General features: G+C 38.8%; 1 protein-coding gene across 2 annotated transcripts; it reads right to left on the reverse strand.

The window, feature by feature from the left end:
- Positions 1–35: 35 nt before the first annotated feature.
- On the reverse strand, positions 36–22,474 carry LOC121736815. Of its 2 annotated transcripts, XR_006037068.1 has the most exons (13): positions 22,066–22,474; positions 15,517–16,246; positions 14,366–14,524; positions 11,823–11,940; positions 10,555–10,743; positions 7,167–7,307; positions 6,557–6,693; positions 5,186–5,325; positions 4,415–4,565; positions 3,735–3,874; positions 2,626–2,727; positions 953–2,126; positions 36–505 (listed from the first exon to the last, which is right to left on the reverse strand). XR_006037068.1 is itself a non-coding variant. In XM_042128224.1 (12 exons), the coding sequence occupies exons 1-12, from the start codon at positions 22,274–22,276 to the stop codon at positions 1,333–1,335; spliced, it is 3,012 nt and encodes a 1,003-aa protein (XP_041984158.1). In that variant the 5' UTR covers positions 22,277–22,474; the 3' UTR covers positions 817–1,332. The 2 variants fall into 2 exon arrangements, 1 of the variants encoding a protein (XP_041984158.1); XM_042128224.1 differs by lacking the exon at positions 36–505 and having other exon boundaries at positions 817–2,126.
- Positions 22,475–25,117: the final 2,643 nt, after the last annotated feature.

Consider the following 25,117-nt stretch of genomic DNA (forward strand, 5'->3'; position numbering starts at 1 on the left):
ACCCGAATAATCTATGAGCCCCAAACAATGCTTGTGCATTTTGCACCTTGTTCGAAAGAAATAGAAGTAAATATCATATTATGGTCGGTACGCGCCGGCTGTCGCCGATCCGTCAATTGTCTCTATTTTTGGCGCATGCGCCACAATACCGTTTGTTGCGTATAAAAGGTTTTGTGGCATCGTCTTGCGACGCTCGGGAAAAACGACCGTTGCCGAACAATAACGAAAATTTCTGTGCGCATTATCACTTTGGGAGCACTGTACAGTATAGTTTTTGAAAAGATTTTCAAATTTTCATTCTTATTTCGACTTTGATGGTTATTTAAAAATGTAAAGAATAAGAGTTACAATCTGATTTTAAAAAGTATGTATTTGTGATGAATATAATATATTATCATATTAAGATAGTTAAAAAAATAAAAGATTAGAATACAGACAAATCACTGGACTTAAAAATAAACAAAATACGAATGTATTTTATGTATCGTAAATACTTTTTACCTCACTTAGGCCGGTATAAATAGTCAGTACTCAAGATACATCTCGGTCTCAAGACGCGGTTTGGCTCTGTGATTGGTCCGAATTTTGACAGCCAACCAATCACAGAGCCTGAACCGTATCTTGAGACCAAGATACATCTTGAGTACTGACCAAAAATACGGGCCTAAGTGCCTAAACAGACTAGGCCGAAAAAACGCGACCGAAGTTTGGCATGATTACGCCTGTAATGTATTTTAACCCATCAATCCCCAAGCGGCACCCGGCTGTCGCATAACAATTGAAAATCTATTGTGTCTGCGATTCCCACGATCGAGAGTTAACAGTGCTGATGACACACCATGCCGAAATTACGTCGCGTTATATTATATGCGTAGAGCATTGCAAGCATAATCATGCCGAACTTCGGCCGCGGGTTTTCGACCTAGTGTGTTTAGAATAGACACTAAGGTACCTTTTGCTCATTTCAATCAAAAGTTAAGGTACCTTATGCTCATTTCAATCAAAACTGTGAAATAAGTACAAGAAACCTAAAACTGCGCATCCAACCATTCTCTTAGCCTCTACGAGACTTACCTAGTATTTACAGAAAATTTAGCCTAGCACCGACTTATCGGTTCACATCTGAACCTTGTGGCTGGTAAATTTAGAGATCAATTTGGTACGAATTTAAAACGTTGGCAAAGTACAAAAATATAGATCTACTAATCTATATCGAAACGAAAACGATTCTAAAACATCCTATGATAAAACAATGTAAAGGTTACATTAAAAACTTACCTCCACAAGGATCTGATGGGTACGAGCACTAAACTTAATTCTCTAGCACAATACTTAATCGGGTGGTTGATGCACTGTCTGTGGTAACTTATCACTTTCCTGTTTAACTTCTGTAATACTTTTCACATCTCTGTCCCTGTGTTTCTCGTACCTCCTGTCATCTGAGCTCCTGTGCTCCTTTCGGTGGTCCTTGTGCTCCCTCGATCTTTCCGACTTGTGGTGGGAAGACTTGTGTCTGGACGAGGACGAGTGCCTCCTGTGGTGGTCGTGGCTCTTGTCTGAACTTTCCGACTTCTCGGTTCTGTTCTCTGACTTGTCGTTCCGATTTTCCTTCTCTGTTCTATCGGACTTTTCTGACCTGTCGGACTTTTCTGACCTCTCGGATCTTTCCCGGACCTCCGGTCTGTCCGCTCGACTCCTATCGTGACTGTCAGTTTTCTCCGCTTTGTTTTCACCCTTGTAAGATCTGTCGTTTCTTTCTGTCTTCTCACACTTAACATCACTTTTGTCTTTTTCTCTGTAGGACTTCTCCGTCTTATCTTTCTCCTTGTCAGGTCTGTCAGCTCTCCCTTCACTTTTATCGATTTTGCTGTCGTGTTTGTCCGATCGGCCGTCGGATTTGTGTCTGTCTCCATCTTTGTGTCTGTGTTTCTCGTTCTTCTGGTCAGTCTTGTCAGCTCGGTCGTGCTTGTCGCTCCGCCTCTCTTTCTTGTCGTCCGACTTATCCTTACTTTGGACATCTAAACTCTTGCGGTTTTCAGATATTTTTAAGGCGGATTTCTCCTTGAACTTGGCGCTCAGCGCTCTCATCTCGATGACGCCTAGTTTGTGTTTCGATGATTTGGTTTCTGAAAGACGAGCAAAAGTAAGTTATGTATGAATTTTATATGTAAGCTAGTTTTGTTCGTTTTTTTTTTAATGAAATAAGGGGGCAAACGAGCAAACGGGTCACCTGATGGTAAGCGACTTCCGTCGCTCGCAGCATCAGAAGAGCTGCAAGTGCGTTGCCGGGCTTTTAAGAGGGAAAAGTGGAGGGTAGGGAAGGGAATAGGGGAGGGTAGGGAAGGGAATAGGAGAGGGTAGGGAAGGGAATAGGAGAGGGTAGGGAAGGAAATAGGAGGGGGTAGGGAAGGAAATAGGAGAGGGTAGGCAAGGAAAAAGGGTAAGGGATTGGGCCTCCGGTAACTCACTCGGCGAAACACAGCGCAAGCGCTGTTTCACGTCGGTTTTCTGTGAGCCCGTGTTATTTCTCCGGTCGAGCCGGCCCATTCGTGACGAAGCATGGCTCTTCCACGTAGAAAAATGTGGAGATGCATCATAAGCAATTTGATGGAATATTTTAGTTACCAGGGTCAGGTGTGTTGTTGACCGTGTCTGCCGGCGGTCGCTCCTCCGCGGGCGAGGACGCCTCCGACGACGGGTAATACTGCTTCAGTCTGAGATGCCACGCTGTAAAGCAAAAACGAAGTTAAAACTTACAAAAAGAAAGTTAAACTATTTTCCCTTTTTTTAATTATTATTATTGATTTTACTTCTTTATTTCATGTCTTCTAGCCCTTATCACGTGGGATTTGTAGCCCTTATAACGTGACGTCAACCTATAACCAACGGACGACGGATCCAACGACACCTTATTTGTTTTAATATGACAAATATTTTAAAAGTTTTAAGGAAACATCTGTTAAATAGCCACATACATACACAGTTCAAATTGACAATTATACTCGTTTTTGTTTCGCTGTAATTAAATATGAGCAGACGTTCAAGGACTAACGCCTCTAGACCACCGACGTCTAGCGAACTGCAAAATATCTGCGAAACCAATGCGAAACGGGAATAGAGCGAGATGCAATATGACGCATTGTCGTGTGGCGGATGACAGAAAATCGGTTCGCCGCTGTGTCGCAGTTCGGAGCGTCGGTGGACTAGAGGCGTATGGGCCCCACACAAAACTGCGAATTCACATCGTATCGCAAATGTCTGCGACAAAACTCATAATGAAAATGACATTGCTATGCTAATTATTTGTGTGGAAGCCCTAAGGCAGATTTACAGTAGCAAATCTGTCTGTTCTTCCACAGTAAGGCTGGTTTTATCGTCAAGGATTTCGCAGCGCCGTTGGAGCGTGCGCGTTCGAAGCTGTAACAAACGAACGGACGAGCGACGCTGCTCAAGCGCGCGACTTTAAGGCCGGTATAAATAGTCAGTACTCAAGATGCATCTCGGTCTCAAGACACGGTTCAGGCTCTGTGATTGGTTGGTTGTCAAAATTTGGACCAATCAATAGAGTCGAACCGCGACTTGAGACCGAGATGCATCTATTTATACCGGCCTAAAACGCTACTAATACCCCCATACATCTCCGAACGCGCGGCGCTCCAACGGCGCTGCCGAAACGCTTAACGACAAAACCAGCCTAAATAGCCCATTTAATGGATATAGTAGTGTGTCCCCACCGATGGAGGTGACGGCGGAGACGGTCCGGAACTGGTGTATGATGTTGCGCGGCAGGAAGTACACGTCGTCCGCGCACAGCGGCAGCCGCGAGTAGCGCACGCCCTCGCGCCGCAGCTGGTTCAGTTTCGCCTCCTCCAACCTGAGAGAGAGAGAGAGTTCAGTTAAATACGCGACAACGCTATTAACACGTTCATTGCCACGCCAAAAATATAGGACATACTCAAAAGGCCGAAATTAAAAAAAAAACTTTATTATCCTGCCCAAGTGGCCAAAACAAACACCATCGTACGGGACCGTGACACGACGTCGCGTGATCAGCATTGAACGTGTTAAAAACTTTTGTAATAAAACTAGCTTATTTTAAATAACGGTAAAATTTACGATGGAAAGCCAGTATTTTAACCGACTTCCAAAAAGGAGGAGGGGATATGTTCGGCTGTTTTTTTTTGTATGTTCAACGATTACTCCGCCGTTTGTAACCGGATTTTCAAAATTTTTCTTTAATTTTATAGGGTTTTACTCCAATTTAGCACCATGTTCACAAAAGTGGTGACCTGATGATGATCCATGAGTAATCGAGGGAATTTATATGGAAACATATTATGGTAATTTTAGTTTTATGAGAAACATCCTAAGCATATGCTACCAAAAAGTAAGATATAAAGCTCATGTCACTCACCATGTCACGCACTGCGAGATGGGCGGCTCGTACAGGTCAAGCTGGAGCAGCTGCACCAGCTTGTTGAAGTCCGCCGCGTGGAACGCCACCACGTCTTTCGTGATGCGCCCCCCGCCGGGATCCGCACCGGTACCGATCGCCTTCAGGACGCCTGGGAAATGACAAATAGTTGTTATAAATGTTATAAATTAGCTTGCTGTTTTTTATATAAAATAAGGGGGCAAACCATCAAACTGGTCTCCAGCTGCAGGACTAGCATAACAACAGTAGACATGGGAAAGAATCGACATACTGACAGATTTTATCGACAAAATGGCGGATATCCATTGTCTAACTGTCACTTTGTCTATTCTCCCGTAGAAAGAAACCGTTTTTATGGTGACCAAGCTACGCCTGCTGATGAAAAGCAAATACCGTCGCCCATGGACACTCGCAACATTAGAAGAGCTGCAGGTGCGTTGACGGCCTTAAATTTTATTTTGTTGTTTCACCAATGCCTAATTGAATGCTGTACACCAGCTCTGGATTTATGTATAAAGGGCAGTATAGACTATAGCCTATGGGCGGCAGCGTGCTATGGGATCCTAGGGGGGCGGCCGAGTTCGTACATAGGGGCGGCGAAATTAAAGTGGCCTATACTCATAAAAAAATATAAATACGGCCCTGCTGTACACGCCTATTATTGGCAAAATAAGTGCATGTACACATAAGTACTGCAGGTCGCGCGGCTCGTTCACGCCAGTTTTACCATTGCTCGAGTTGTGTACTGACCGACGGCGGCGGTGGTGATGCGGTCGAGGCCGTGGCCGACGTGGTCGGCGTGCGCGCGCGTGCGGTCCTCGAACAGGAACTCGCGCGCCTCGCTCCACCGCGGCAGGTACTGCAGGTTGCGTAGCTCGTTCATGCCAGTTCTACAAAATAAAATTTATATAGGTATTATGTTATGTAGATGAAACATCAATTGATGAAACCCTTTCCCAGCCATTTCAAATGGAATTGCCAATTAAGCCTATTACGCCCAAAGAAGTGGAAAATGTAATCAGCAATTTCAAAAAGTCAGGTCCTGGTTTTGACCTTATCACTCCTACTGTATTAAAAGAGCTACCACGCAAGGGAATAGTTTTTCTAACGTCGCTGATGAATAAAATATTAAGAACTTCTCACTTTCCTAACCTATGGAAAGTCGCTGAAATCATCATGATACATGAACCCGGAAAACCGAAAAATGATGTCACGTCCTATAGACCCATCAGTCTTTTACCCATTTTATCAAAGATCTTTGAGAAACTTCTTCTCAAACGTTTATCAGCAGTGTTATCAGCCAGAACCATCATCCCCAAACACCAATTTGGCTTCCGACGTGGTCATAGAACAGTCGAACAAGTACATAGGATTTGTGACAGTATATCATCTGCCTTAGAAAATAAAGAATATTGCTCGGCAGCATTCTTAGATGTCCAGCAGGCTTTTGACAAAGTGTGGCACAAAGGCCTTCTATATAAAATAAAGAAGCTTCTCCCTCATAATTATTTCCTTCTCCTCAAGTCTTACTTAAAAGACAGAGTATTTCAAGTCAAGGAATCTGACTCAAGGTCTGGCTTTCATGAAATCAAAGCAGGTGTACCGCAGGGATCAGTCCTCGGTCCCTATCTCTATTCTATTTTCACCTCAGATATCCCGACACCAGTCCATATTAAAGTGGCTACCTACGCAGATGACACTGCTATCTTGGCTAACCACACGAACCAAAGAAAGAAAAGATAATTGCCCGCCCGTAAACAACAAAATATTAATATACGATTCAATCCTCAAACCAGTTTGGACTTATGGAATTCAACTTTGGGGTAGTGCTTCCGACTCCAACATACAAATATTACAAAGATACCAAAACAGCCTGCACTGTCCTAACCAAACTTGGAAATAACATGTTTCCAAAGCGGGAATCGAACCCACGACCTCCGAGTCAAGAGCCGCGCTCTATACCACTAGACCACGGAGGCGTTAAATTAAGATAATATTCAAATACTGACACCCCATTTGAATCATTTGTCTTTTGTTTACTCATTACCAAAAAACTCCAACGAATTGTTTGTTTACGTTTAAATTAAACTTAACTTTAAAAAGTATTTTAAATCAACCAACCTTCTCTTCTTTATAGGGCTCTTTCCAAGTTCTGCAGTGGGCACCAGCTGCTCTCCCGGTCTGATCCACAGGATTGGTCCATCATTTGATTCCTGAGGCTCCATTTCGACGGCTGACATTGGTCCCCAAGGCATTGTCTACAAAAAAAAGAAACATCTTATTGCCACAGGATGTTAACATAACTCTATGCTATGCTGTATATTACGTGCTAAAAATCATCCAAATTGATGAATGGATCTTGTGTTGGTTGGTTAGCGTGGAGTTTTTATTTTGATCTATCCCAATTAATGCATTGTTCGAATTCAGTCGTCATAAACCATTCGGTTCATTTCATAGCAAATTATTTGAATTTTCGTACAGGATAACAGTAATCGCAAAATTAGTAGCTCGTATTTTTCTAACAATCAGCTTTACTGTAGTTATAATCTAATAAACCACTTTTATTTAAAGTGTCTGAATCTTGTTTTCCTCAACATTATTTCAAGTCTAAATTCTGCTTCATAGAACAGAATATTCAAGATTTTTTTTTGTGTCTGTGTGATATTTAGTATTTCACAGTTTCAACAGTATCAAGTGTCACCAAACCATAAATCATCATTAACAAACTTACAAGATTAAGGAACGGGCACTCGGTGAGCATGGTGAGCATGTCCGGGAAGTATCCCCCCACCTCCTCGTGCACCGTGCCCACCAGGGAGATCTGGTGCAGCGGCCCGCACCGGAACGTGCCCGCCGCGTACGTTTGTTGCACCTGCAAAAATGTTGTATATTAGTATAACAAGGTGTTATATGGCAAAATGTGGTATCTATCCAAATCTACACTAATATTATAATTGGGAAGAGTTTGTTTGTTGGAACGCGCTAATCTCAGGAACTACTGGTCCGATTTGAAAAATTATTTTACTGTTGGATAGCCCATTTATCGAGGAAGGCTATAGGCTATATTTTATCACGCTAAGTATAATAGGAGCGAAGAAATATAGGAAAATGTGAAAAAAACGGGGGGAAATTATTTGAAAGGGTTTATTTGAACGCGCTAATCTCAGGAACTACTGGTCCGATTTGAAAAATTCCTTCAGTGTTAAATAGCCCATTGATTGAGCAAGGTTATAAGCTATATTTTATCACACTAAGACTAATAGGAGGGAAGAAATAGAGAAAAATGTGGAAAAAACGGGAGAAATTATATGAAAGTGCTTATTTGAACGCGCTAATCTCAGGAATTACTTATCCGATTTCACAAATTCTTTCAATGTTAGATAGCCCATTTGTCGAGGAAGGCTATAGGCTATATTTTATCACGCTAAGACTAATAAAAGCGAAGAAATAGATGAAAATGTGATGAGAAATTATATGGGATCGCTTATGAACTACTGGAGCAACGGTTGTACGGTTGCGTGAAATTCCTAAATTACGCAAGCGAAGCCGCGCGGAACATTTATATATATATAATAAAATCGTAGGAAAGTCAATTCTGTATATCGAATATTTTTGTACAATAAATAATACTTGGGATGTGATCTACTATGCTAACGCGGACGAAGTCGCGGGCAACAGCTAGTATATTATATATGTTATATTTAATGAAGTTAAAAGAAAACAGAACATAAACGGTTCAGGCTTCAGCTATCTCAATTAAGAAATATATTATAGCTTAGGCCAGCGTAACATAAGAAGAGTTACTAAGGAAACTGTGTTCAAAAATATTTGAATTTATGCACTTATACAGGGTGCAATTTAACCTTCCTGCCAAATTTGGATATATTGATCCTTGTTAAAAATAAAAATACACGTATTTCTTCTTTTATAATCACTCAGTACTAAAATTTTGAGAAATAGCCTCCGAAAGTTATCCTACCAAACACCACAAAATATGGACACATGTGCGGCTCGGCCCCGCCCCGCCCTTCCATTGACATTCTTGCAGTGACGGATTAAGACTACTTGATGCCCTAAGCAATCCATGCCTGTGGGCCCCCCTATCCATATCTCAACTAGAATCGGTCTTTGAACCTTTACTCTTCTGGTGCCCCATTCTTGTTATTATCATAAATTGCGAATTTTCTCTTCATACTTTGACGAACTTAGGACCGTCAAATGTAAAGGACGTAGACAGGTATGTTTAGAATAAAATTAATTGATACACATCAAAAGAGTCGAAAATTACACTGACATAGTATGTACTACGTACTAGACTCGACAACGCAACGCAATGCTTGGTCACATTCAACGTAATCTATATAGCAGCAGTGCACTTAGTCGCCCGCAAGCTCTTCTGCGCGCCAGACGTACCACAATCAAAAACGAAACCAAAAAAAGTCGCAAAAATGCCTAGTTGTGGGTTAAGATACTGCAAAAATTATTCCAGTAACACTTCCAAATGCAACGGAATAACATTTCATCGGTATTAGCATTCTTATTTAATTATTTTCAATTAAAATACGAACATTCAATTACTAGGCGAAGTCGCGCGCCATTTTGCATTGTCATAGAGTATTAGATTCAGAGTGTAATGTAGGCAGAATACAGATCTATGATAAGACGACGATGAATGAAGTACTTACTCACGTAGACGAGTTTGTATTTTGGTAATATGTATTTAAAATATTACAAACATTATACATGCGTACATTATAATAATTTTATTATGGTACATATTTGAAAATATTTAAGTAATTTAAATAAGGTAATTAGCTATAGTGGACTATGGATCCATATTAATTATAAATTTTATAAAAAAGGGAATTTTTATTTTTATTTTATCCACTTACTCAAATAGATTCTGCATTCATTCGAGTGTAGGCACTAAACTGTCACTTCTGCGGTACTGATCTATAGCAATCACCGCCCCGCCTCCCACCCCGCTCATGCCTCAAGTGCGACATGTTTTTTGTTCGCAATAGCTGCTCTATTACGTAGTACTTACTACCTCAGTGGAAAATTACAACTTTTTAATTACGAAAAATAAGCACTTTAGAAATTTATAATAAATCTAAACCACATCCTTTGCATTTAGGCGTATTTAAATATTCAATTAACTTATGTACACAGTACCAACTAATTAAAAAATAAAAATCAAAATAACCCACCTCTAAATCTTATTTACTTCCATCTTGTCTACACTTAGCATAGTTCAAACGAGTTCAAACCGTTCCGTTTTGCTCTAAGCGGAGTCTAGCGCGTTTTGCACATTGTTTTTAAGACTTTAAAAGTTTGTTAAGCACAACTTTGTCACTTTTAACCTCGTCAGAGGCATGCCTTCGAGGCTGGCTAGGCGTGTGCAGGTGTTGCGAAGTGCGAACTGTCCATAATCCGAGTCTTTGATTGTCTCGCGATTCAGATTCAGGGTACAGCTGCTGCATTCGAGAATCATCAATCAGCTGTTACGAAGACGTGGAACGCTTTCTTGCTCGTACAGTCTCTGGGTTTCGCGTAAACTTTCGCCACTCAAAATGTAGCACCTCCACCTATGCCTCCACATTTCATAACACGCGATCGTGGTTAGGGTACATTGTAACAGACATTAATTAAAGCGCGGACAAACAAAATAATTACGTGTTAGCTATACAACTAGGCGCGTGGTACTAAACGGTCGCCGGCGACCGGCTGGCGGCGTTCCGCTTTACCCCTACGCATAACCAGTCTCGACTGGATATCTATGCGACGCGATGTACTAGCTCGATCGCAATATCGAATTATTATTAACTTATGAAGTGACCATTGTGCATCGATTTTTTTTTTTCGGATAAAATATGTTATTGTAAAAAAATTAACACCCTATTTTTTTTGGTTAAATGGACTCACCTAATGATACCTAAGCCCCAAAAAAAATTTGGCAGGTAGGTTTAATTGCACCCTGTATATGGTACAGTACAGTATAATTTTTGCACTGTCATGTCCATATAGATTATAGAACTTAGAATCATTATTCATTAATGGACTATTTTATTAGAAAAGGTTTGGGCAATTGGCTAGTTCATAGTATGGATAAACTATACCTGTTGTTGATAACGGCTGATGGTGGTGGTCTCTATGTCCGAAGCCCGGGCCAGGACTCCAGCCTTGACGGGCAGGGACGGGTGCTTCTCAGCCAGGTATTGCAGCAGGCAGGGGAACCGAGCTGCGGCCCCGCGCACCACCCCACACACGAAGTTCGCCCACCCCTCACCGTCTTCCGAGAATACCAGCTGTAAGAGAGACCTTTTATTGAGAACTTAATTACTAATTAATACTTATCAATTAGGCTACATAACCCCCGCAATGTCCTTTCCCGGTCCACAAAGTATCTCCATACAAAATTTCAGCAAAATTAGTTCAGCGGTTTGGGCGTGAAAAGGTAACAGACCCACCTTCGCATTTATAATATTGGTATGGATGTTTAAGTCGTGTGTTATGTTCCGAGCCCAATTTGGATGCACTGGTCTAGTTATCACGAGTTGGAATTAGACAGTCAGAATGAGTACTCTTATGGCCATTCCCAATATTCAATCTATCTTTGGTTTGACATACAACCGATCGCAGCTAACATTGAGTTAACATAAAATATATGTCTCTAATGTCTAATGTGAGCTATTTCTATCTCTAGTAGGGCAAAACCAGAGATAGATCAAATATTGGGAACGGCCGTTAGTAGATTAAAATTATATTCGAGTTAGAATGAAGAGTTTGACAGAAAATTTATTATTATTATTATTATATCAATAAGCACACTAGCAGCTTATAAGCTGATGCGTGTGTATCATACGATTTAAAGTTTGTCCAGTCTGTTCTTTAGAGAATTTACTGTAGGTGCCATTATTACATTTTCAGGCAGCTTGTTCCACTCAGAAACTACTCTATTAGGTAAGTGTTTTAGGGGATTGCTCTTATGTATGAAAATGTATCAAGTTAAAAGTAGAAATCGATATTTTGATATTTTCATAACCCAGTCCCACTGGATTATGAGAGTAAAGGAGTATAAAGTGTTCTTGTATACTGCGCACACACTTGGGCACTATAAAATTACTCCTGCGTACCTGGCTTGGTTTCAATGAAACGGACCACCGTCACTGAAACCAGTGTGGGGTATTATATTATTATGGGGTATTATATTATTATTGTTATATGTTTTTTGATATTGTTTCCTCCAATGCGGGGTGTAGTTTTAATTAGAGCTCAGTCTAAATAGCGTACGTTCTTGTTGTTATTTCCCTTTATGTTATTATTCTGTGGTATGTATTCTATATCGTAATAAATAAATAAAATATAAATAAAAAAAATATTGTACCTTCAAGAATTCTTTGGCAAGTGCTTCCTGCTGGCCCCGGCTTAGCATGTCCACGTCTTGCTGGTTGAGGTACACCACGCTAGCACCACCGTTAGGGTGCGTGTCCACTCTCATCAGTCTGAAACGACATTGTATATGTCACCGTAAGATTGTAAACACCGCGAGATTGTAATATGACGAAGTGGTGGATTGTAAACAAACAGTTTTCCGATGATTTTAAATTAATTATTTCGTATTTAAAATAACTTCAATTGCCTGAATATTTGATGTATAACATTGAATATAATTTAGATATATTTAAAATGCAGTTTGAATTATAAATTAGGTTAATTTTAATAACCGAACATTCAAACAGCACTTTAAATATATCTAAATTTTATTTTATGTTATACATCTCATACCATTTGGCATTGAAGTTATTTTAAATACGAAATAATTAATTTAAACTCACCGGAAAATTGTTTGTTTACAATCCATCACTTCGTCATATTACAATCTCGCGGTGTTTACAATCTTACGGTGACATTTATATTAGTGATTAGGGGCAGTCTTATAAATAAAAATAAGTATAAGGTACTAGCTTATCGCTTTTCAGAGGCGGTGTAAGACGTGGGCGACGTGGGCCACCGCCTACGGCCTCGCGGTCCAAGGGGCCTCGCGCTCCTTGGACCACAAGGAGTTTTTTAAGGATTATTCTAAAGGTCAATGTATACGCCTTTACAATAAAATCCCAGAAAACGTTCAAAATCTTTCCATTAATAAATTTAAAAAAGTAGTCAAAGAGCCTTTGTGTGCCAAAGCCTATTATAAGGTCAATGATTTCATAAACGAGGGCACATCTTGGGAGTAGGATGGTTGCTTGCAAGGCTATTTCTATTTTTTTAATAATATTTTATGACTTACAATTATGTATGTATGTTGACATTGTATATATAATTTTAAGTTACAACATTGTAAACCTTATTTTAGAAGATTAATTTTTTCTCACTTTTTTTGGTAAAAAAGTGGGCCCCGTGCGAGTTTCTTACGCCGGTTCTTCTCGCCGGGCTAGTTCCCGAACCGGTGGTAGGCATCATGTAGACGTTCAGAGAATATTTGCAAAAATTATTCTGAATAAAAATGTTTGAGTTTTTTTTTGAGATTTACGAGTTTCGATACTCAAATTTTCATAAATCATAAATAAAATGTTTTATAAAAGATTAAATATCAAAACATTCTATCTCTTAACAATAATTAAATCCGTCCTCTTGCGTCGTCCATCAGAGGGGCCTCGAAAATATATATTGCCCACCTTAAATTTGGGTCTCGCCCTGCCGCTGTCACTTTTACACACACTTAAAGATTATTATCCATGGGCGTACCGAGGGGGGGGGGGCTGGCAGGGGAGGAGGGCCGACGCCCCCCTCTGGATCGTGTTGACGTCCCTACTAAGTATATTATCGAGTACTTTTATCTATAAAAATTAAAAATTAAGAAAACAATTTTTTGCCATTTGTTTGCAATTAGGAAATGCAATCTCGTTCTCGCGAGATCTCGCCCTTTTTTAGCGAGATTGATCTCGGACGAAAAAGAGGCGAGATCTCGCGAGTTTAACGAGATTGCACTTGAGCATAAAAACGTCTTATTTGAAGCGCGGACTGACACGGGCGGAGTTGCGATCACGGAGTCAAAACATAGAGGAGCTGGCCTAAGCAACTGTGCACTGTGATTCTAAACTAGGTCCTGAATTTTGACTTCTCGTTATTTTGTTACTTATAAAAAAAACTATTTTATTACTAAAAGATTTGTGTTTGATAGTGCGCTTACATAATTATGGACGTCACGTTATCCTATGTTATCGTTTTACCGCGGACGTCCACGATATTACCGCCACGTCCAAAATTATAAAAGCGCATTAGAAGAGAAGACTGGCTGTTTCTTTTATTTGTTATTTGATATATATTTGATAGTAGATGCGTATGTCAAAGTTTACTACTTAAAAATTATACACAGATACATCAAACAATGTTTGATGCATAAAATTCTATTGAAAAAAATCATGAATATGAATTTTTTTTCGTAATTTATTCAAATATTGTGATTATTTGCAAAAAACCCACCAAACTGCTAATCTCGCGAGATCTCAAAATTGGCGAGATCTCGCGGTATTGTATTCATAAACTCGCGGGATCTCGTTTGAACCCCAATCTCGCGAGATTTGCATTTCCTATTTGCAATACAATTTTTTTACAAGTAAAAATTATAAATTTTTTATATCTTTATAAACACCTTGCTTATGAAAAATCTGATTTGCCCCCCCCCCCCCCCCCCCCCTGGCACCACAACCTGGGTAATTTCCCCCCCTGGCCCAGAACCTGGGTACGCCCATGTTATTATCCATGCACACACTATGCTATGCAGATTTCATTGCTTTCGTGTGCGTGTGAAGATTGAAGAACAAATTTAAATCTTTGTATGCATTTGTATGTAACTTTGTGAATACAAGTAAATTATGCATAAATCGTATCTCCCTCAATAAAAGGTAGCAAGTAACTCGCAAATACCTGTGATACTTCAATCCCTTCAGGTCAATGGTCTGAGAGAGCGGTCCCCACATGGGCCCCGTCCTCTCCCTCCGGCACTGCACCCCGATGGAGCACCGCTTGATGCGGGACCTCCGTCTGCACTGCTGACAGCTGGAGTGACGCGACGAATGCGACGATCTGTTAAATTTTAAATTAATAATTAATTTAATTTGTTTTTAGGTCTCAGGTAATACTTTTAACCTCCTTTACTAATAAAAAATATTTATACACCAAACAAGTATAATACAAGATCTGTTTGAGTTAATAGACAGACAGACACACATTCGCAATTTGCTATTTAAAAGTCAAAAACAGCACACCCGGAATAATTATAAGCTGCATTTAAATATATTTTGTAGCAAGAGAGCTACTTTGGAACTTCTTAGTACTTAATCAATACTGCATAAATAAATACTAATATCAGAGACCAGATATAGTATATTATCAGCGGGGCTAAAATGGTCACATTTAGTAATTCCTCTCAATCAATTCAGCAAATGAATTGTCAAAACTGTCAAACTGACAAATGTCAAATCAGTACAAAAATACAGAAATGAATTGCAATAAGAGTTGCGTAAAATTTTAGAAAAATGAAATGAATTCTTCAAAGCGACCATTTTTGCCCCGCTGGTCTCTGCTAATATTATAATTGCGAAAGTGTGTCTGTCTGTTACATCTTCACACCCAAACTGCTGAATCAATTTTGCAAAACATTTGGTATAGAGATACTTTGAGTCCCAGGGAAGGACATATTATCCCGATTGCCAGAAAATGTATGGATCCTGCGTTATCACGCTGGCTTCATGCAACAGAGTTGTGGGCACCATCTAATTAATTAAATATATAACTCACTGTCGCACTCAGAGTGGAACATTATTTACTTAATTGTAATTAATTCAAAATTTTGACATAATCCCCATACATCTGTCAAACTCTTCATTAAATTCAAGGTTAATCGTAATTAAATGTCTCTGAGTATGGCGGTTAGTGTCTTTTACAAAATATTGGCAGGTGTTTAGATGATTTGGCTATCATGTCAAATAGATTTGCTTTTGAATGGTGTCGGTTGAGTAAGGTAATGTTTAAGTATTATATCGTAACACAATTAGATAATAACAAAATAAGTTTACCTTTCTTTCTCCCTCTCTCTATCCTTGTCTCTGTCCTTCTCCACCTTGACGATGTCTCTCTCCACTTTAATCTCATTGTTCACTTTGATATCACTGTTCACTTTAGTATCTGTATTTAGTTTAGCATCTGTATTCACTTTAACACTTCTGCCTATCGCTGGGTAAAACTGGGGCGATGAAGAAGATGAACCTTCCTGTTTAATCTTGAACGGCAGCTCTAAATTACCATAGCACGGTAACTCCCTTCTCGGTGTCGACTGGAACTTGATCGCTCGTAAGGCCATGCTGACTTGAGTCGAAAGACGTCTCGAAGTGGAACTTTCTAGTAAAACATTAGCTCGGGACACTTTAGGGTACTTGTACTTTAACATGTTATGTTGGAAATGAGCATTGATGATGCGCAGTTGTCGTGACACGGACGAATATATTCGCTTTGTGACGTCATCACATGGAACTGATCTCGATAGTTGTGTCTGCTTCCAGGAAGCGTTGATGCCACCAAACCAGTCTAAAGGTTGGTTGAGTTCAGTACACAAATCATGGTGTCTATAGAACAGAAGAGGGTTCTTCTCTGGTGTTGGTTTTTGCACGATATGCAGTGTCATGATGGCAGTGTCGCCAAATCCTCCAGAATCGAAAACTGGCCATATTTTACTCAGTTTCGCTGGTTTGGCGTTTTCTCCCCACACACATACTTCCTTAGACTCAATGCTGCGCTTACGTTTTTTACCTGAAACAACAATTATAATCGTTTTCAGGCATGACATTATAGTATCAGCATAGATGAAAATGGAGAAATCAATATGGAATTATTTCATTTAACTTTCAAAATGATCAATCCCTACAAATGGAATTAAGTTCATATATTGATAATAGTATTGTACCTCTTTTCATTATTAATTTTATTTTGTTTTTAGTATTTGTTGTTATAGTGGCAACAGAAATACACAATCTGTGAAAATTTCAGAAGTCTAGCTATAGCGGTTTTTGAGATACAGCCTGCTGACAGACAGCCGGACTGACAGACAGACAACAAAGTCTTAGTAATAGGGTCCCGTTTTTGTTTTAAATGGGGATAAAAATAAAATGTTTTTCATATTATACAGTATTTTATGGTTTTCAAATAAAAAGGACTTGCTCATGTTAATGTTATGTTACTTTAAAATCACAATAATCTAATATTATAAAGTTTTTCACTGTGTATGTCTGTTACTTTCTTTACACAAAAACTAGATAAAGGATTTTGATCAGCTTAGTGGTAGACAGTAGTGAAGACTCGAGACAATGGACACATTGGTTACTTTATTACTATTAATTAACATTTATAGCTAGGTTTTAGCAATAACTAGTGATTGTCAAAGTTAAAAAACTAAAATGGAGATGGACAGACCATATACTGAGAGAAATGTGGAGTAAACCCATCCTTGATTGGTATCCAAGAAATGGAAAAAGTAAGATGGGAAGACAATTTAAAAGATGGACAGATGAGATAAAACCTGGACTAGACTGGGGAGGAACAGGAAAAGGTGGGAAGCCCTGGATTTGGAATAAGCCTTTTGCCTTAAAGGCAAACAAGCATGAAATAAAAAGCAACAAACAAAAAAAGGAAAACTGTAGCTTGAAAAAATGGTTGAAATAAAAAAAAATGTAATGACTAGGTTTAATGTACAAGGACTGCCTTGTACATTTAATATTTTTCATGCAAAACATATTTTATCATGTGTGAATTGCACACTCAGTCATGCTTAATATTATAATATTACATTTCTTAATATTATGAGAACCATTGTAATTATTTCAGAAATTAATAGTTTTAGCTTATTCTTTTCTGTTGAAATTGATTCTTTTGATTTGCTATAAAAATATTTTGGATCATACTATGCATTTTTTTCCCCAGATGGAGAACAGAAGGAGATAAAGGTAAATAACAACACAATAGCATATGTAAATGAATATACATATTTAGGTCAAATAATTTCACCAGAAGATCACATACAGAAAGAAATAGATTTAAGAATAAACAATGCCTGGAAGAGGTACTGGTCGTTTAAAGAGATAATGAAAAATCCCCAGTTTTCAATGACAGACAAGAAGAAAATCTTTAACACCTGCATATTGTCATGCATGACATATGGCTGCCAGACATGGGCATTAACGGAAAAACAAAAACTTAAGTACTGCAGACTGTCTGGCAACTTTTGTGACCGAAGTCCGTATGGCATTTTCTAAAAATGAGGCAGTGGTGGGTGTCTTTTTAGACATACAGTCAGCTTATGATAATGTTCTCCTCCCCGTTCTTAGGCATAAATTACTCAGATTAGGTGTATCAAGAAAAATTGTTAATTATATTTGCAACTATCTATCGTCTAGGACTGTTAAGGTGCAATATAAGAATATATCCATCCCTCCAAGGTATGTTTGGAAAGGTCTTCCTCAAGGTTCTGTCCTTAGCCCACTTCTATACAATATCTATACCTGTGACCTTGAAAGCTCTGTAAGCTGCTTTTGTAATATTCTCCAGTATGCTGATGATTTGGCTCTATATATTATCTGTAAGGATATTATTCTAGGTTGTAATCGACTAAATTCTGCAGTGTCCTACTTAAGCGACTGGCTGGAGAACCATGGTCTCTCAATTTCCATAGAAAAGAGCTCTGTCGTTGTTTTCTCGAGAGCTAAGTATATCCCAGATATTTCTGTAGTTTTCAGCAACCAAGTTTTTCCAGTTAGGAATTCTGTTAAATATTTAGGCCTTCATTTGGATTCGAAATTGTCTGGTACAAGTCATATTAATAATTGTTTAAAAAAGGCGGAAGAAATTTAAATATCCTTCGATCATTATCAGGAGTTTGGTGGGGTTCTCACCCATACGTCCAAAGGTTAATGTACAATGCTTTAATTCATAGCCACTTGGATTATGCGTCCTTTTTATTGGAGCCATGTAGCAAATCTAGTTTAAAAATGTGTGATAAACTGCAGGCAAAATGTTTACAGATAGTCATAGGTGCAATGAAGTGGAATGTGCGGAGCCTCCTTTGTCCCTACGCCGACAATATTTGTCGGACAGGTTTATATTTAAGGTCTACCAGTGGTCTCATCACCCTCTTATTAATAAGCTGTTTTCTCTTTCACAATTTTCAACCAGCAGTTATTGGACACATAAGAATTTACCTTGTGTTGTGAAGAGCTATCAAAAGATAGTTTCTCTTCCATGTCCTGTGGCCCAATTTTCAATTAATCCGCTATTTGAAGCTTCTTTTTCCTCCCTTGTGTTTTCTCCCAATATTATTTTAAATTTACCCATAGTGAAAGGTTCCCCTGTTTCTAATAATCAATTTAATGCTGTAATAAGTGATAAATTTAAAGATTGGACGTTGATTTTTACGGACGCCTCCAAATTTTCCGATACTTCTTGTGTAGGTAGTGCCGTTTGGATTCCAAAATTTAATGTTGTCCTTAATAATAAATTGCCTTCATTTTCTTCGGTTTTTAATGCAGAATCTCTAGCGATTTTTAAGCGATTTCCTTTGTGGAATCGCACAATCTAAATAAGGCAATTATTTTGTCCGATTGTAAAAGTTCCCTGGAAGCGATTTTGTCAAACCCCTTTAGAAGTAAATTTAAATTCCCTTTAATTTTTAAAATTAGGCAGTTACTATTTAAATGCTATTGTAGCAATATTGTAGCAACATACAGGTTGTACTTGCTTGGATTCCTGGTCATAGCGGGATTATAGGAAATGAATGTGTGGATCTTTATGCCAAAGAAGCTGCAAAGTCTGGTGGTTTAAGTAATTTCAAAATTTTTTGTCAGGATCTTCTTCCTCTGGCCAAGTCGCATTTGACTCTGGAGTGGAATTCCATTTGGACTGAGTCGAGTAGGGATAAAGGACGTTTTTACGCTGAAATTCAGGATTCAGTACCTAGTCGACCGTGGTTTTTTAAATATTTGAAAGCTAATAAGCCTGTTTGCTCTACTATCTGTCGGCTACGTCTGGGTCACTCGTGTAACCCGGTATTTCTAGCTAAAATAAGGGTGAGGGATAGCTCATTGTGTGAATGTGGCTTGGATGAAGGCTCTCCAGACCATATATTTTTTGCTTGCGAAAACAACCTTTCATTGTACGATTACCTTAGACATCTTATGCTCGTTCATTGCTCATTATCACATTAGGCTCTAGTTGTAATATGAATTCTCTTCCTTTTATATTTAATATAAGTAGATTGTATTTATGTTTATGTACTCTGTGTATCTCTAAAGGCTAAGAAACAATATTTTGCTGTACTTATTTGCTTGTTCTGCTTTTTTCTGTTTCATTATTTTATCTTGTATTTGCATGATCGCTTGAAGTCATCACCCGTGCCCGCTGCATGGCAATCAGTTTACGTTATAAGTTCACATTTTTCGCCTCAACTCTGACGCTGGCAACTCCTAAATGGGGAGAAGAAGAAGAAGAAGAAGAAGAACGGAAAAACAACATAAATCCCTACAGGTATGTCAGAATAGCATAAAAAAGAGTATGTTAAGCGTCAAACTAGAAGAAAAAATTAAACTGACAGAAATAAGGACAAAAACTGGGGTAACAGATGTGATATATACGGTTAAGAGGCTAAAGTGGAAGTGGACAGGACATATTATAAGAAATAGAAAAAACAAATGGGCCAAAGATGTCACTATATGGTACCCACGAGAAGGAAAAAGAAGACGAGGAAGGCAAAAGAAAAGATGGGAGGATGAGATAAAAGCAATAGCAAGTACAACATGGAGCAGGAAGGCTATGGATAGACAATTGTGCGAGAGTTTAGAGGAGGCCTTTGCCATAAGGCAATCAGATTTAGTTAAAAAAAATTAATGTATAAAGTATAGAAATGTAAAAGAAACATATGTAAATATCTGAATAAAGGCTTATTTTATTTTTTATTTTATTTATGCATTTTTTTAAATATTTTGCTTGTTCTCAGTTTCAATCAGTTTTTGAACTTTAAGCAGATTTGTTGTATGGCTTATGGCAATCATAAAATGTTTTTTTGTCAAGTAAATATTCTAATATAACAGACAACATTGTTCTTTTGATGATATCTTCTACATAAATTAAAAATGATTTTTTTAAGCAATTTGGCTAATTTTAGTCTTGAAATATTTGTGGAAGTCTAAAAAAGATGTTGTATTTACAGTGAGAAAATAAGTTAGGAAGGATGTGATAGTTCAATGGGTTATCTAATATTGCATAAATGTTTTTATAAATATTGGGGTGTTTTGTTAATTAAAGTGGATGCCATGGTTCCAAAAGGTTCATATTGTTTTTGAGAATCATCATCAAGAAAACGACTTTTTTATGGCTTGAAGCCCGCAATTTATGTGTTCATTTGATTCCTTGCTTGATTTGGTCATTAAGCAAAATGTGTTGTTGGTAATTGGTTTGCCATTACAAAATATTATTTTGTGCTTGTAGGAAACAGAATGAATCAAGCGAGGCAGCAAAATAATATCATCGGTTGTATCACGGGGAGTGCTCTGAGGAATTGTTTGGTATCATACCACCTGCAACTTTTCGCTATCGTCCCACGCGAAAAACATACCATCCTCATCACCTTGATGAGTGGCAGTCTTCCACAGTGCGTTTTTCGCGTAACTTTCTGCCGCGCACTGTGGAACGAACTGTCACCAGCAGTATTCCCGGACCTATACGACCTACAAACCTTCAAGAAAAGAGTGTATTCCCTCTTAAGAGGCCGGCAACGCACCTGCAGCTCTTTTGATGTTGCGAGTGTCCATGGGCGACGGTAGTTGCTTACCATCAGGTGACCCGTTTGCTCGTTTTCCCCCTCATTTAATAAAAAAAAAAGAGGAACAAAGCTGTTTCATAAACAACAAACAAGTGCCAAGTACACATTTAAATCAAATGAATTCGTTGATCAAATAAATACAATATAAATACACAAATGAAAGGAAATAATAAATAAAATTATTTAACAAAGTCCAATAACTATCCCAAAATTCCTTGTGCCTTTTACCTATATTTCGCTCTTTCTCCGTTAATTTGATGGCGCTAAAAATTATTGTTCAAAATTCCAAAATTTTCCATATCATGTTCAAAACGATCCTGTTTTCCAAAGATCAGGATCATTTTTAACGATTCAATCATTTTGGAGTGGTCAAATTGACAAGTATATTACCACCATTACACCAATGCCATTACTAGAAAGGTGCTCTTAGCATCAAAAAGTCAAGGTTATAGATTCATGCTGTTGCAATTAAGCGGGCATTTAGAAAGTATGGCAAAGAATAAGAAAACATGAGAAGTGCAATAACAATATGAGTTGGGGTTACCTAAAACACATTCCAAAAGTACTTGTAGTAAAAGTAGTAACAATTTTGCTTGAAATGTTTATAAACAGTAATGACCTCCATTTCAATGATGTAACATAAAAAAATGATAGGTTAACCGTTTTCCCACCAAAATTCGCCGACTATATTCGATTACTTGATGCATACTTCATATGCACGATGTTAAGATGTAGAAGATCTAGTAGATGGAGTAAGCCTCACCTTTAGAATCCGAAGCTGGTGCGTGCTTGATCACTGTTGGCACACTTGGATCGTATCCCAGTTTCGACAGTTTTCGATAGTCATGAGTCATCCGGCGGCGTTTAACGTATTCACCGATATCAGAATTCCCACTTTTATTGCAACCGTCGGTCACTAAATCGCGATTTTCACCGTCTTTTACGTGGGATTCACCAGAATCGTTCGACGCCATTGTTTCGTCACAGAATGTGAACCGTATGGTTAAGACTGAGTAATTGTCAATGAAACTTTAATGATAACAAATACATTAACATCGCAAGTATTAAAACTTCGCTTTTATCACTGTAACATGAGAAACATATTTGATATTCACTAAAAAAACAACTCGAGACGCCATTTACTCGCAATCTCACACTTTCTTTAACTTTTTTTTATTTCGCATTTTCGCACAGGCTATAACAGACGTACAAAGAATTCTTGATATACAGCCAATAAAAATTTTAGAACATCAAAATATTTTATGTGATTTTATTTATGTAAATAAAATAATATTTTAGTTCACAATTAAAAAATTTTTTTTTATAATATTACACATTAATTAAACGAAAAACAAATCATTAGAAATATGTGACAAGTAGCTCCATCTAGTGTCGTGTCTACTAATTATAATAATTGTAGTTATATTTGGCGACACTAGATAGAGCTATCCTAATGTGTAGTCAGATGGTAATAAAATATGTAATTTTGCACAGTATCCGATACCCTTAGAAGTTATTAAAATTAGAATTATTAATTTGAACATGGATTTGAATACCTACTTATTCATTGTGGGGTAGGTAGTAAAATTAAAATTATTAATATAAAAAAAATTAAGACTAATATAAGCAGCTCACACTACTCATACACAATAAGCTCAACAGCAAGTCAACAGTGGTGGTGCCGAGAAGCTGCTGTATACAGCCTTGTACCATGAAACTGTTTTAAGACTCAAATAATCGGACGAGAATGCTGCGTCCTATTTTAACAAACGTGAATTGACGTTGTTAGAGCAGGACGCAACATTCTAGTACAATTGTTTGAGTCTCAAAACGGTTTCGTGGTACGGGCCCTGATTACAGACATACAGAGATACTTATTGTATAAAAGTATATTCTTTACATTCGGTAGCCGAATAGGTAGGTAGGTACTATGTAATAACTTCAGCAAAAAAAATATTTTCTACGTGTATTCTAAAGGAGTGAGCACACTGAGACGGGCCGTGCCGGAGCTCAGCGTACCGGGACTCATCGCAAAAATCCGCCTCCATACAATTTGTATGGAAGCGGAAATCCGCTGCGCCCCGACACAGTGTGCGATACGCGCATCCGCTTCCATACAAATTGTATGGAGGCGATTTTTTGCGATGAGCCCCGGCACGCTGAGCCCCGGCACGGCCCGTCTTTATTTTTTTTTTTCTAAGAAATTAGGGGGCAAACGTGCAAACGGGTCACCTGATGGAAAGCAACTTCCGTCGCCCATGGACACTCGCAGGATCAGAAAAGCGAATGCGTTGCGGCCTTTTAAGAGGGAACAGGGTAATAGGGGAGGGTAAGGAAGGAAAAGAAAGGGAAAAGTGTGCTCACTCCTTTAACCCCCGACAAAAAAGAGGGGTGTTATAAGTTTGACGTGTCTGTCTGTCGGTCTGTCTGTCTGTCTGTCTGTCTGTCTGTCTGTCTGTCTGTCTGTCTGTCTGTCTGTCTGTCTGTCTGTCTGTCTGTTTGTCTGTCTGTCTGTCTGTCTGTCCTGTCTCACAGACAGACAGACAGACAGACAGACAGACAAACAGACAGACAGACAGACAGACAGACAGACAGACAGACAGACAGACAGACAGACAGACAGACAGACAGACAGACAGACAGACAGACAGACAGACAGACAGACAGACAGACAGACAGACAGACAGACAGACAGACAGACAGACAGACAGACAGACAGACAGACAGACAGACAGACAGACAGACAGACAGACAGACAGACAGACAGACAGACAGACAGACAGACAGACAGACAGACAGACAGACAGACAGACAGACAGACAGACAGACCGACAGACAGACACGTCAAACTTATATAACACCCCTCTTTTTTGTCGGGGGTTAAATAACACCCCTCTTTTTTGTCGGGGGTTAAAAAACCGCCGCCAAACAACTTTAAAAAGTAATGAATTAATACTTAATATTATTTACTCCCTTTAAGTTCAAATAATTCCTAATTTGTGTAAAGTAATATTTTAGTCCATAATTGTTGTCAAGGTAACAAGTTTAAAGAACGAACTGAATCGAGATAATCAGCGACTTGGCGGTTGTAGGTTGTAGTTTACTTGTCGGTCCCCCGACACACATGGACTACTTAAAATATTACTTTACACAAGTTAGGAATTATTTGAACTTAAAGGCAGTAAATATTATTTCATTACTTTTCAAAGTTGTTTGGCGGGGGTGTTTTTAAATTTCTTAATTTAATTGACATTGTGACCATGGATATTATATTTCTTTTCAGACAGTCAGGTGATCACCGAATCTGCTCTTAGCCTGCATTGCTTCAGTTTAGCCTATAAGTATCCATTATAATAGCTCCCACACCGGTTTCGGTGACGGTGGCCCGTTTCATTGAAACCAGGCCAGCTACGCAGGAGTAATTTTATAGTGCTTAAGTGTAGGCGCAGTACACAAGAGCGCTTTCTATTCCTTACTCAACTTACAACTTACAAGCTTACTTTCGTGCTTTAGAGTTCGGTAGCTACTTAGGCCATCTTAGGCTGCCTTCACATTACGTCGCAAGCACTGCGGCAGCAGCGCGGCAGCTGCGCGAAAAGACAGTCGCGCGGCAGCCGCGCTCTTATAGCTGTACGAGCTTTTGCCCGCGGCTTCGCTCGCGTTATGAAGGATTATTATATACAAACTTTCATCCCCTATTTTAACCCCTTGGAGTTGGAATTTATGAAAATCCTTTCTTAGCGGATGCCTACGTCATAACATCTACCTGCATGCCAAATTTCAGCCCGATCGGTCCAGTGGTTTGGGCTGTGCGT

Source organism: Aricia agestis, chromosome 19, assembly GCF_905147365.1.
Source record: "Aricia agestis chromosome 19, ilAriAges1.1, whole genome shotgun sequence".
Taxonomy (NCBI): Eukaryota; Metazoa; Arthropoda; class Insecta; order Lepidoptera; family Lycaenidae; genus Aricia; species Aricia agestis.